We start from the raw sequence: 14,746 nt of genomic DNA, 5'->3' as shown, positions 1-14,746 counted from the left end.
CATTACTATTTAATAAATATACATATTAATACATTAAATTCAGCTATAGCAAATATTAAGAAAATCATGATCACAGCAGAGGTGAGGGTATTGTTTATATTTGTCTTTAAATGCAACTCAAAACTGAGATTGGAGAATCTGGTATATTCCTGAGTGCTCACTGCCAAGGAAATTTGAGCCTCCTAATCCAATTTAGGAAGAAAATCAGAAGTTCTTTGTAAATAAGTCTAAATAAAAACAGGAGTGCTAGATCCAAAATGATCAAGGAACAGAAAATGGAGAAGGTAGAATGACAAATAGCAATATGTGACCACTGAAAGAGGAAAGAAATTGGGAATACGAGACATAACTAAATTAAAGAATGCAAAATGCAGAAGAAAGCTGGTAGCGTCCAGTATCTTCAACACCATCCTCACTCCTGCCATGTAATAGTTGCTCAGTTAATAACTAACGAATTCATTAAACCAATGGGTGTTTCAACTACCAAACAATCATTTCAGGCTGTGTTCATCAGTGGAAAAAGGATGAAGGAAAAGCAAATCAGTAGATTTGCCAGGAATAGTGTCAAAATGACTGCCACTTTGGAATAATAGACCTATTCTTGGAGAAAGATGAAAACACTGAATAATCTGAAATTAGGAACAAAAACATAGAGATTCTTTGTGAATTGATCTCCAGGGAAGAAATAGGTCTTCACTGTTCTCAGAGAACTATTCTACTGATTGCTTCGATTGCTTTTTTACTGTCACCAACCTTGGCACTCCTCTGGCCATATGTGTGGGATTCTTGGAACCAAAATGAATATTACATACAGTAAAGTACACCTATCCTGAAGGGAAAATGACAACCACATAACATCACGCAAAAGAATGCCAACAAAAAAGAGAATTTGTTTTTGCATTTTATGAGACAATAAGGCAGAAAGAAAAAGAAAAGTAAGGAGAACGACTGCGTGACAGAAAAGAGCGGGGCTCACAACACACAAGACCAAGAAAAGGGGGTGGGGGAGCCCGCTAAGGCAGAAACAAGGTAACAAAAAGGACAAAACCAGCAGTAGAAAAGAACTGTCAGACACAAAACCCTCAAAACAATAGATACGAAAGAAAGGAACAAGATGACAGGAATAGAGCAGCATGGAATCTAGTAAGAAAAAGAAACAAAAATTTCAAATAATGGATTTTCTAACACCCCCGCTGTTCTGCCAGTGCATTGTGTCACAGCCTCACAGAACAGTGCATAATTTATTATGGTCACTCGCTGCCAGGCTGCTATAAAGGGCAACAGCTATATGAAAATACTCCCCACCGTTGGATGGCTTAATGATCTACCCTTTGTAGAGGGTAGGGCTGCGGAATGGCAGGCGAGGACAGAACCACATACAGGCAGGATGGTGTTATGCATATTTAGTGCTCTCCACCATGTGAAAGAAGGGTGAATTAACTCTGGGGGCACCTCTGTGGTGGGGAGTGTTTCACCCCTCTCCAGCGTCTCCTGGATAATCGCCATCTATCAGGGACAGTTTCTGAATGCCTGGTACCACACACTGCTTCCTATAGGGGAGGGATGATGTAAAAATTGGAACGATGAAAAAATAGATTTTTAGAAGAAAAACAGTCCTTGAAAATTAGCATTCATGACTGTAATACTGCATTATCTTTTAATCACATCTGGAGATTTAACAAAGAACCTAACCCTGTTAGGGTTCCTCTTTATAATGAATTTGGATACAGGAAAAATAAATAGGACATAAAAATAAACATCATTAAAATCATTTTTACCATTCATTTTCAGGAACACGGCCTTTTCAGTAGTATTTATATAGAAGAGCTTTCATTATTTTCACAAATAGCACTGTCTTCAAAGACAGAAACAGCAGTAAGATAGGTATTCATTTCTATGGTCAGTAAAGCCAGGGATTACTTCTTTCAAATTCTTTTTTGAAAGGCATTCGTGCCCGAAGTTGGGAGCAGAGGTTCATGAATTAGATGCCCAGGATTTCAATCCTGATGCTACCCTTTATGTGCTGTGTGGCCCTGCCACATTACTTACACTGAGTTTTCCCCTTTGTAAAACAGGAATTAATAATAGTCCATACACCATAGAGTTGCCGTGTGGATTGCCTGAGTTAGACCTTGAATCAGAACCTGGCAAACAGCAAGGCAGGTTTCATTGATTGTGTGAAAGTGAAAGTGCAGTTGCTCAGTTGTCTGACTCTTTTTTATCCCACAGACTATAGCCCACTGGGCTGCTCAGTCCATGGGATTCTCCAGGCAAGAATACTGAAGTGGGTTGCCATTCCCTTCTCCATGGGATCTTCCTGACCCAGGGATGAAACCCAGGTCCCCTGCATTGCAGGCAGATTCTTTACGGTCTGAGCCACCAGGGAAGCCCAATCAGTGATTTTTACTTATTCTCAAATAACGTGGGAGACATTCAGGAAGCATATGTAATCCAGAACTTTCTGTCATTAGGTGATGGGCATGGAGACAGGAGATAATAATCTTCTTAATTCCACTGGAGGCCAAGCTGATGTGGTATACTTTTTTTTCCCTTCCCTCATTCCGGGGTACATACCTTGTTTATACAGGGTAGCAAATGTGCAAAAGGAAGTCATAGTCAGACATTTTGACATTTTTCATCTTCCAAACACCTACAGTAACATGTGGAAAGGCTTATTCTTACAAAATGATTAGTGAGCTCCAAAAATGCAATATTTTAAATAGGAGGTAGATTCCTGCCCAGGGCACAGGGAATTAGGAATAATATGTATATGTGCGTAGTATGTACTTCTAGACAAAAATGTTTAGAATGGATTTGAGACATATTGAAGAAATCATGGCATCTGGCCCCATCACTTCATGGCAAATAGATGGGGAAAGAGTGGCTGACTTTATTTTGGGGGGCTCCAAAATCACTACAGATGGTAACTGCAGCCATGAAATTAAAAGACACTTACTCCTTGGAAGGAAAGTTATGACCAACCTAGACAGCATATTAAAAAGCAGAGACATTACTTTATCAATAGAGGTCCATCTAGTCAAGGCTATGGTTTTTCCAGTAGTTGTGTATGGATGTGAGAGTTGGACTATAAAGAAAGCTGAGCACAGAAGAATTGATGCTTTGGAGCTGTGGTGTTGGAGAAGACTCCTGAGAGTCCCTTGGACTGCAAGGAGATCCAACCAGTCCATCCTAAAGGAGATCAGTCCTGGGTGTTCATTGGAAGGACTGATGCTAAAGCTGAAACTCCAATACTTTGGTCACCTGATACGAGGAGCTGACTCATTTAAAAGACCCTGATGCTGGGAAAGGTGGAGGGCAGGAGGAGAAGGGGACGACAGAGGATGAGATGGTTGGATGGCATCACTGACTCAATGGACATGAGTTTGGGTAAAGTCCGGCAGTTGGTGATGGACAAGGAGGCCTGCGGTGCTGCGGTTCATGGGGTTGCAAAGAGTCGGACACAACTGAGTGAGTGAACTGTACTGAACTGAACTGAAGAAATCAGGCACATGAAACCTAAAACATTTGTGGTGCAAAGACAACAAAATCTCAGAATGAGGAACTGTGATTGGTTTTACAGGCAAGTAAAATGACCTAAAATGTAAATTCTTAAGTTACAAAAAATCAAGAACTGCTTTACTGAGTCATATTCATAAATCACTCTGCTCCAGACCTTCTCAATCTGAATAGCACAAAAATCCATTTTGCATGAAGGCTTAATTCATCAAATTACTCATTCATTCACTCATTCATTCATATCTTTATTAACCTGTCCAAAATATTTACTGAACCTATAATGTGTCAGAATGACATTAAACCTGGGTGTTCAATGTAGAGTAAGTCACTCTAGCCATAGTTCCTTTGTCTGTAATGTAGATGTTTATCTTCCCCCTCAAAGCTGATTGAAGAGTGGATGCAATTCCATGCATAGAAAGACCTAGCACATTGCCTAGAATAATATTGGCACTAAGTAAAATAAACTCAATTTCTAATGTTCATTAAAAAAACTCTTTATGAATTGATTATCTTGTTATACATACACACACACACATACATAATACATACATACATACATATTAGTGGTAAAGAATTTGCCTACCAATGCAGGATAGGTGGGCTTGAACCCTGGGTCAGGAGGATCCCCTGGAATACGAAATAGTAATCTACTCCAGTATTCTTTCCTGGAAAATTCTATGGACAGAGTAACCTGGCAGGCTACAATCCATAGTGTTGCAAAAAGTCAGACATGACTGAGCATGCACACACACACATATATCTATATATCTATATATATCATGGTAACTTTATAGCCACCTCAAAAATGTAATTCCTTATTTACCATTAGGAAAAGTGTACACTTCACTTTACCATGTCTATCATTTCTATTGAGAGAATAAATATCTAATGCATTTTATACATGTTTAAGTTTTTAATTGTTTAAAATAAGCATGGCTCCCTTTGGAGGAAAACTTTTAATAAGAGTTTAATAATAAGAAATGGAGAAAATATCAGAATCACAGATATGAGTGGACGGACTAGGACTGGAAAGGTAAAGATCTCCTGAGAGCTAGAATTGTGTGTGCTTGTGTGCAGTGTTAAGTTGCTTCAGTCATGTCAGACTCTTTGTGACCCCATGGATTGTAGCCCACCAGGCTCCTCTGTCCATGGGATTCTCCAGGCAAGAACACAGGGGTGGGATTATAAACCATTTATTTGTCTGAGGCGAGGTCATCAGATGAATAAAGAATGTTTATCTGTTCTGTATAAGAATGCATCATTCACTACATCATGGAGCAAAGGAGAGAGAGGCATAAAGAGTGAGAATGCTGAAAATATCTGTTTTCCTGGATCCAATCACGAAGTCAACTTTAACCTTGTATCATCAATTACATAGGGAATATACCTGTCTTAGTTTACAACACCAGAATTTTGGCAAAAGCTAGAAAGCTAAGAACTATCTTTCCACTTGTTTCTTCCTTAGAACCTCCATACAACTTATCTTCAGATGCTGCTCAGTGTGATCCTTATCTTTGGCATATGCATTTGTCTATCTCTACCATCATTTTCCTAATCTAAGATACAAAGCACTGATATTTCTTACTTGAACTATTTATTGTAGGAGATTTTAGCCTGTCTTCTCAAGTCTATTCTCATGCTCCTCTATTCTGTTCTCTCAAAATGAAAATATAGTCTTATCATATCCACCACTATCACCATTCAACTCACCACTTATTATTTGTGAGGTTATTTATCCAATATATCTCTACTTTACTAAATGGAAAGCTACCTGAGGACAGATAACATGTCTATTTTTATCACTGTATTCTCAGCATTTCACACAATTCTTGGTACATTGTGCTATGCTCAGTCGTGTCTGACTTTCCCCAACCCCATGGACTGTAACCTGCCAGGACCCTCTGTCCATGGAATTTTCTGGCAAGAATACTGGAGCAGGTGGCCATTCCCTACTTCAGGAGATATTCCCAACCCAGGGATGGAACCCACGTCTTTTGTGCCTCCTGCATTGGCAGACAAATTCTTTACCACTGCACCACCTAGGAAGCCCTTGGACATGGTAGATACTCTAAAAATTTATTGAATGAATGAAAGTAGAGAACTATTTGGTGATTCAGGGAGTGCCAAATAGGCTGTCTAAAATCTATTTCTCCTAAATAAAAAGGCTATTCTCTAAAAGTTTGAGACAGGTGTAGGATATAGAAGAATCAACAGTGAACAAGGAAAGAGGAATAGAGAACAGACACTAGAACTGAAGAGAACTCACTGCTCCTGCATACACTGAAGCATAACTATAGGAAAGACAGGAATGGAATGCATACTATGGTGTTGTCATACAATTTCTGGTATATTCAAGAAGAGAAAAATCTTGGCAATTGAAAACTGGTAACAGAAATTACAGCTGATAGAGGACTAGAAATTTTACAAAAAAGACAAAAACATCTGCATGTTCCTTTTTGATGAGTGGTTAACATCCAGGAAATGTAACCAGATTTGCAACTTGATCTATCAAGACTTTTAAAGCTGTATACACCCAGGAACAACAGATAGAGAAGAATAAACACTCAAACCATTAACTCTAGAAAAAGTAAAATAGCAAATATTTTAAGAAAAGAACTAAAGATATTCAAGGCATCTAAAAGTGGTTAAAATTGACAGTAATCTTAAAGTTGATATCCCTTTAAACAAAACTTTTTTTTCAGAGTATATATTAATTAATCACATTGTTACTTGATAAATTGATTTTTTTGATGATAGAACAAAACCATCATTAGCTCCAAACATGAGTGTCATTAAGATTTCTGCAACGTAATTGACAACAAAACAGACTTCATGTTTGTGTAACATCCGTGATTCCCAACAAGAACCACCTCATGTGTTTGAGGGTGGGGGAGCCTAACAGTTCTCTGGGAAAGTAGCTGCCAAATGATGGTAACAAAAGCCATAAAAGTTTCAATTTTGAATCAGTACTCCTAGGCTGTAAATGCTATGAGTTTGTTAAATCTATTTTCTTTGACTTACTTTTGTGGGGAGAGGGCAATATTTCCACCTCTAGTCAGACAAACCGATATACCACCTTCCTAATGTTGCTCCTCTATTCCCAGCTGGAAGACTTAAACTGATTGTACTTTAAAGATTACTTCTACCCCAGTGATAAATGTGTAAAAACTGTCTCTGAAGTAGAAGTTGCCTTAATTTTACAGTCTTCTTAGAAGTGGCGCCTCTTATACCTTCCCTTGATTCCCCTTATTTATTATTCTCTCTCTTACCTTATCTTGAACTCTGCTGCCTCTGAGTCTCTTAGTTCCTGAGTTCTTATTAGATTTCTGTCCAATCTTGCTTTTTAACCCCAAATTCAGCATCCTTTATTCTTGGGTCTTTCGTCCATTTTAACATCAAATTCAAGCCCTGTTTGCTAGTTCTTCCAAATGGAGGAGCCTGGTAGGCTGAAGTCCATGGGGTCGCTAAGAGTCGGACATGACTGAGCGACCTCACTTTCACTTCTCACTTTCATGCATTGGAGAAGGAAATGGCAACCCACTCCAGTATTCTTGCCTGGAGAATCCCAGGGACAGCGGAGCCTGGTGGGCTGCCATCTATGGGGTTTCACAGAGTCGGACACGACTGAAGCGACTTAGCAGCAGCAGTTGGATCCTATGACTAGACTCTCCATTTCTTTGCCAATATTTCTATTTTAATAATTACGGTTCCCAACTTTGTTTCCATTTCACACTGCTGATACCTATTTACTCTTCAACGACATATGCTTTACAAATTGTATGACATCACAGACTAAATTCACAGTCTCTCCCTCACCTTACTCTCACATCCCTCTCTATAGGTCAAAGATATTTTTAGTTCATCTTTGTGCCCAAGTCAACAGACATATAGAAAACTCTCAAATTTACTGTGATGTGACCATCTGAAAGTGATTCATAAAAAAACTTAGAAATGCTATTGCTGCTTTATTTCAGCATGATAAGTATAATAAAAACCATGTTAAGTTTAAAACCACATATTTCAATGTTCTTCCTGCAACTATTCACCAAGTGGTCCACCTATTTGTACAACATAATTATTTTATAAATGACATATACATGATTGTTATTATAGATAGCAACAATGATATTTCCTGATCTAGAACTAACATCTCAGTTAGTTAGATTAGATTTAAGGATGTTGCTTTCTCCTAAACATTTATAATTTTTAATAGAAAGCAATCATTTTTATATCATTAGCCAGCATTAATAACTAAAATTGAAAAACTCATAGAGAACCAGCTTAAGGCAAAATATTGGCAGTTGTAGAAATGCCTCTTACAGATCTCCTATAGTTATCTACTTATCCAAGCACCCATGTCTATGCAAATGGCTGAGAATTAAAATCAAATAAAAAGTTAGGCAACATAATATAGTGTAAAGCAAATATTTCTTTTTAATCAGAGATACTTTTTCTCATAAACAAGTTGATAATCTATTTTAAAGCACTTCCAAAATTGTATCACCAAAAGGAAAATAAAAGAAGGCAGGCTAAGTAAAATGTGTTTGGGTAATATTGGATTTTAGTCGCTTTTGGCAGGAACTTATATCATGCAGCCATTTCTTGTCTTTCTTCCAGGAATGAGGTTATTTTATAGTGCAGTGATTTCCAAACCTATGATGTCTCAGGGATCAATCCACAGAGGCAAACCTAGTTGGGCCCATATTTAACCAATCAGCTCACAGACCTCAGGTACAATTTCCAGCCTAAACTTACATTCATCCATGCTGATTAAAGCAAAATTACACATCATGTTCAGGAACAAAGCAGCACTTTGCCACCCATGTTTCTTAGAGGAGCTAGAGTCAGAAAGGGTGAGAGGAATCAAGAACCTGAAATACTGGAGGCCTCATGTGCACACATCTAACAAGTATCAAAAAGGAAATTTAACTCAGCAGTGATCCTCACCTTAGATCCCCCAAGACATACCAGAGACAGCACTGTGGCTTCAGTTTGCTGTATTTTTACCATTGCTGGAGCTTCTATGTCTGTTTCTCCGTTAAGATTTCTCATATTCCCAAGTGCCTTCATTTCACTCTCTGGGGTATATAGGAAGTGCCATGACTAGTCAGCTATTTTGGCTTTAAAAGTAGTATCTTTATACTGTCCTCTCCACAGACATGCCGTGGGAACCAGATGGAGGCAGAGCTTTGGTCATTGTTCCCTAGACCTTGTACGGCAAATGAGATAGAAGGTCTGTTAGCCCAGCTGCTGGAAAAGGTTTTATTTCCCAAGGGAAAGGATAGCACATCTGGGGCAATGCGGTCCTCATACTCAGTTTTGGATTCTCTTCCTGGTGACAGACATCTGCTCTCTGGCAAGGGAAAGAGCAATAATCTGTGTTTTATGAAAAATGTTGGCATGTTGTAACAGAAACAAATCTTTTTTTTTTTTCTTTTTTAAAAAGAAAAATACAGAGTTTATGCAAATTAAATTTGGACACAGAACAGATCATGAGGGAAATATCAAAATCTTGCTCTAGATGATATTAATATAAATCAGTACATTTAAGATCACTGAACATATAAGATTTAGCAATTTTAAATCTGTTTGTTTTGCCTAGATAAATCATCATAAAAGCAAGACTGTATATGTATTTCCTGATGGTAACTGTTAAGATTGAGTTGAATATTCCAGTGTTTACAAATTCTATGTAGAGAATATATGTAAACCAATGGATGGGGTTGTGAGAAAGCAAGACATAGCAAGTGATGAGACGGTGCACCATCTTTATTCAGGATTCTGCTCTGTCTGTAAAGTTAGAGCAGTTTTCCCTCCAGTTATATACTATCATGGAATTTTCCATTCAAAGGAATTGTTATTGAACTAGTTGTGCACTATTTAGCAATCACACCTATGATGAAGGCCAAATCATGGCTTGCAAACATTCAACAATGAGAATCCTCCAAGGGCCAGATAAACAACATCTTCGTAACTTCTTAGAATTTTCAGGTAAAGAAATCCAAACTCATTGACAGTGAGATTGAAATGAGAGTATGTATCTAGTTTCTATCTTTAACCTCTTCATTTATAACATATTATTTTTTCTTTATCATGGACAATTTAATTGATAATATATACCCAATTAATGAATTAGAGGTCATCCACCATAGAATTAGACAGGTGAATTTTATTTGAATAATTTCAGTTGAAAAGATATGAATTCCAGGTGGAGAGAATAATAGTATTTAAAAAGGTACAGAGTCGGAAGTTTCCAGGGCAACTGACTGACTCATTCAGTTGACTGGAGATCTGAGTACATCCAGATGACATAGTAGAAAATACTGGTCAGAACACTAGACGGGGGTCAATGACAAGGGCATTACAGGCGCTGGGCTCTGCTAGTTGGTTAGCTCAGACTAAGGCTATTTAGATCACTTCCCAGTCCCAAATTCCTGTCCTCTAAATAAGGAGGTTGAACTGGGAAATCTTCAAGGTTCCTTTCAATTCTGAGAGTCTGTGCCACATCATTGACTCAAGGCAAAGAAGAAAACAGCTGGTATGAAAAATAAGAAAAAGCTTTAAAAATACATGCTTTCTGATGGCAAGCACAAAAAATCATCTTAAGGAGTTATGTAACTAGTATTACAAAGTCCTGTGGAACATGTTGCCTCCTGCTCTTCTTTTTTGCTATGTGGAAGATAAAATAGGAAGGTAGGAAGACAAGGCAACTTATCCCATACGCCACACTCTACTCCCTACTATTTTTCTTTTGGTAGCTGATGGAGGGTCTAAGAATTAAAAGTACTGCTGGCTGAAGAAGGCAATCTAGAGAATCTTCAATGTCAAGAACCCAGAAAATTAGCAAAATCCTGGGAAGGCTTGGTTTCAATATTTTAAGGTTGAATCAGAGAGGTACATACTGATAAAATCCATATTGAGTGAACACTTATCCTTGGTCAAATGTCTGCTGCTGTTTATGTGTACCACATAGAGGGTTAAAGGAGCCTAACGAAGTTCTAGTTATAGGTCAAGTGTGGCCATACCTTCTTTATTTCAAGAGATGAAAGAAGTAGATTTTTTTTTTTTTTGTCAGCCACCTGTTTTTAAAATGTTGGTAATAATTTAAAACAAACACAATAACAATAGAAAGCTATTCAAGGCCTTTTCAGCTCCTGTGTGAATCTAGGTTAGGAGGTTCTATGAAGTTGAAGTAAAAATATTCAGCATAATTCTAAAAGGACAGAAGAAGAATTATTTACTTAATGTCCTATGGACACTTAGCATTTTAGAAAAGAAGACTTCAAAGAGGTGTCATTTCATCTTCACTTTATAGAATTTATTACAGTTCAAGTACCTTTATAAAGTAATATGTTGTCACAGAAAGTTTACATAGATTGCATGTAGACGACTTTAAATTTTATTGTCAAGACATCACAGCTCCCTCATTCCCGAGAGACAGAACACTTACATAGAATGTTCAGGTTTGTTTGGGATTTTAGAGCTTAATCCTGCTCTTAATTTTAAGTTAATAATGATAATATTTATATTAACATTCGAATACTGATTTCTTGGGAACTGTTCTCTGTGCCTTCCCTATATTCAGGCTTGCATGCTAACTAAAGCTCAGGCCTGGTAGCCACTGACAGATTTGTGACCTGGGAAACATGGAAGGTCAGGTTTTTTTTGTTTCTTCTTTTTTAATTTGTTAAATGGAATGGAAACTCATCCTACTTTAGAGGATTGCAATGAACTGAAGAAAAGATGGGAAAAAAAATTCATGTTGTAATATAACTCTGACTATTTGGACTATATGCCACCCAAACTAGAAGGTCTTTTTACCTTTGCTTGAGCATCAAGTTTATTGGGTGAAACCACTAACTAAAGTGGAAAAAATGTGATAGAAGAGCAGGCTGACATACTAAAAGCACAAGGGTTCTATTTTAACTATGTAAAGTACAAAATGTCTATTAAACCAAGGTTTTTTAAACAACTGCTAGTTAGATATTCATCAAATAAATAAAATATACCAAAGAGTGAGCAGAATTGATTTGTGTAAAAAAGAAAAAAGAAATTAAATAAATAAAACATTGACTTTCATGCAAGCCAGGTAAATGTTAATGCTTTTAAAAAGAATAACGTAATATGCAATTTTTATTTCTTTAGTTGTTCTTATTTTACCAATGGTCTTTATGAATAGTTTAAAAATGACATATTAGCTTGCTGCCTATAATGTTAGCATTTAAAGAATATTACAGCTGGAAGGGGATTTAGAGACCATCTAATTCAAATGCCATATTATAGAGATGGAAACTGATGCTTCAGGAGAGTAAGTGGCTTGATCAAGGTGACAAAGATGGTTGATGGAAAGAATAAAGAATGAGATTGCCTTTAAACACTTAGCAAGTGTCCTGCTAAGTGTTTAAGATTTTATATGAAGTTTCACCATGCAGGGGATACACAATTCAAATTCCTAGGTCAGCTTGAGATTTTATTTATTTCTATAAATTCCATAAATATATATGATGTCTCTATGTCATAAAGGTTATAGCCTTTTCTATTCCTATATTTCACAACTTTTAGTCACTATGGAAACATATATAAAGAGTTTAAATTTACATGTATATGTTTAAATATATACAGCTAATTAAACTTAGGTATAAAAGCAGTGTATTTCACTTAGTTGATTTGCAAGAAAATATTTGAGATAAAGAAGAAAAAAAATGTTTAGAGAGGAAAATGTACTGTATTACTATACTCTGCTTATACACATCTTATGGAGCTAAAATCATTATGATTTCTAGAAACACCAGAAACGGTGACAGTACAAGAGACTGTTTCTAATGGAAAAATATTCTAGCCATGGGACTAATGTCAGTTTGAGTCACTGATGAAGCAAATGTTTCTCAGGCTCTGGCGATACACATAGCTCTTTACTTGGCACGAAGGGAGCTTTTAGCAAACGGGATGCAGATCATACTATGATGAGGAAGACAAATTGGAATGGCTCCTCAGTCTCCCAACACTGGGTACAAATTCCCCATCCCATCAACTTGTGAGTGTTTAAGACTATAAACCTTAGGGAGGGAGGAAGAAGCAATGGGAACAGGAGGCAGAGAAAAGGAAATAGGAAGTAAAGGAGAAAATGAATAAGCCCCAGATGTCTTCGTGCCCACTCTAAAAATTCAGAGGTATAGTCAGGTTTTTTTTCCAGTGTGCTAATATTCTTCCTTCCCGATATCTAAAATATTGAACATGCATGTGTCCCAAGGCACAGAAATCATTTAAATTATGTTGGAGCAAACTAATTAAATTAGCTTTATTTTTCAATTAGACAATGTACAAGAGAATATAATTCAAAAGAAAAATTCCAAAGCTGGCTAGTAGAATTGGTTATAGTTTTAGAGATTTTAACTAATAAAAGAAATGGAAATGCTTCTAAGTTTCCTTCAGTCTAAGACATGATAGTTTTTGGAACATACGTTTTCCATGAGTTTTAGAAGTCTTAATGATAACTGACTGAAAAATGTTAGCACTTGCATCCTCATTCAGCCAAAGGCTGTTTTATCCAGCTAAATAACTCTGGGGAGGATCTACCTAAGACATTTAACAGCTGGGTAAGTTTTGAGGTGTTCACAGAGCAAAAGTCCACTCTAAAAAATAAAGCTGGGTGACATTTTCAAAATAATTGTCATATTTGTGGGAAGAAATACATATGAAAATACATCTTTCTTTTAAAACTTAGTCAATAGATTCAAATTTTCCATAGCTGTTTTAATCCATGTAACTAAAAGATATTTGGGAAATGTGTAAAGAGAGAAACTCAACTCCCTCGGACTTTGCTCCAGATATCCTTTTAAGAATGTTCCTTGTTTTAACCAAGTTACCTATCATGACACACAGACTGCTGCCTAATCACATGACTTATAAAAATTATGATGTAACATAATGATGTTTTCCCTCTACCGGTAATTCTGAGGCTTGTTCTGTTACCACACTGAATGATCTTCTGGATAATCTGTTGTGAGTGGAGTAGAGACTATACTTGAACAATATTTGACTAGGCCACCTTCTCCTGCTGCTACAAAAGAATGGTTTCTTCCCAGTCACAAATCTATCCTGAATGTTAATTAAATATTTACAAGGTACTTTAAAATTCTCCCTGAATGCTAATCTGAAAATAGCAAACTACGTTCATTTGAATAAGCAGAAATTTCTGCCTGTCCAAATTAAGCGTCTCTGGCCTCAGAGTTTAATTCAGATAATTCTATGACTTGGGGGACGAAAAAAAAAAAAGAACTGACTACCTACTATGTATAAGGCTCCATGTCAAATGCGGAAATTAAACTTTCTAGGACTAGGAAATTTGTCATAAACTACAACAATTTGTATTATTTAACTCACATGATTTCCCTCTGGGCTTAAAAGCTAAATTAGTTGCAAAATCCTCACCTTTTTAGCATTAAGCTTTTACATTGTTCCTTAACATATAACACTGTATCTAGTTACATAAAGATGCAGTATTTTCTACATATTAACACAGATTTCCACATTTTATTCATTAAGTTTCTGAAAGAGTTTTAGCATGAAGGTTCCATTTATTGTATCAAAAAATAAAAATATCATCAAAGTCTTTTTGCAACTCCCAAAACACAGTTAGAGAATAATGATCATATGCTAAAAAATGTAAAATGCAATTTGTGCTGTGCCCCATTTACTACAAAATCACTACGAACAATGCATTTTGTACAGTATATTGCTCCAGGGAAAGTGGATCAGCATCAGGAATGAATAAAGAACATTGCATTTGAAATCAGCTAATTCTGCCTCAGCGCTTTAAAAAACTATTTGTTATGATATTACCTCCTGTCAAGCACATAATGTGATATTTTCCTCAATAAAAACTAAACAGTTGCTGTAATTTCAGCTTCTCTAATTTTCTACTTTTTAAGCACTAAATTTTTAAACAATACAGACCTGGAAGTCTCAAGCCAGTCATCTGATCTTCGCATCTTCCTGCCTAAAGTAGAGTAACTATCTGTACAGGGGCCTGCTCTGTCACAGACATACATAACGGCAGCTGTTGAGGTCCTTACCTGTCCACAAGCCAGACCCATTCCTCTTTCTCCCATGCCATGCGGACACGATAAATTTAACTCCAGGGCGTCTGCTCCAGAAGCCTTTAAGATGAGGAAGGAAAATGAAAAAAAACACAAAGCTTTAACTGTGTACTAATAGGCTTTCACCACTG

At 36.8% G+C, this 14,746-nt stretch overlaps 1 protein-coding gene across 1 annotated transcript in view; it reads right to left on the bottom strand.

Moving 5' to 3' along the window:
* Nucleotides 1-14,746, bottom strand: part of DPYD (dihydropyrimidine dehydrogenase) — a 922,445-nt gene that overhangs the window by 299,197 nt on the left and 608,502 nt on the right. Inside the window, 1 exon segment of the mRNA NM_174041.2 lies at nt 14,592-14,675. Coding sequence (NP_776466.1) covers nt 14,592-14,675 — 84 coding nt within the window.

The sequence above is a fragment of the Bos taurus genome, chromosome 3 (assembly GCF_002263795.3).
Source record: "Bos taurus isolate L1 Dominette 01449 registration number 42190680 breed Hereford chromosome 3, ARS-UCD2.0, whole genome shotgun sequence".
Classification (NCBI taxonomy): Eukaryota; Metazoa; Chordata; class Mammalia; order Artiodactyla; family Bovidae; genus Bos; species Bos taurus.
Note: the sequence above shows the minus strand (reverse complement) of the source record. Positions and strands in the feature narration are given on the sequence as shown.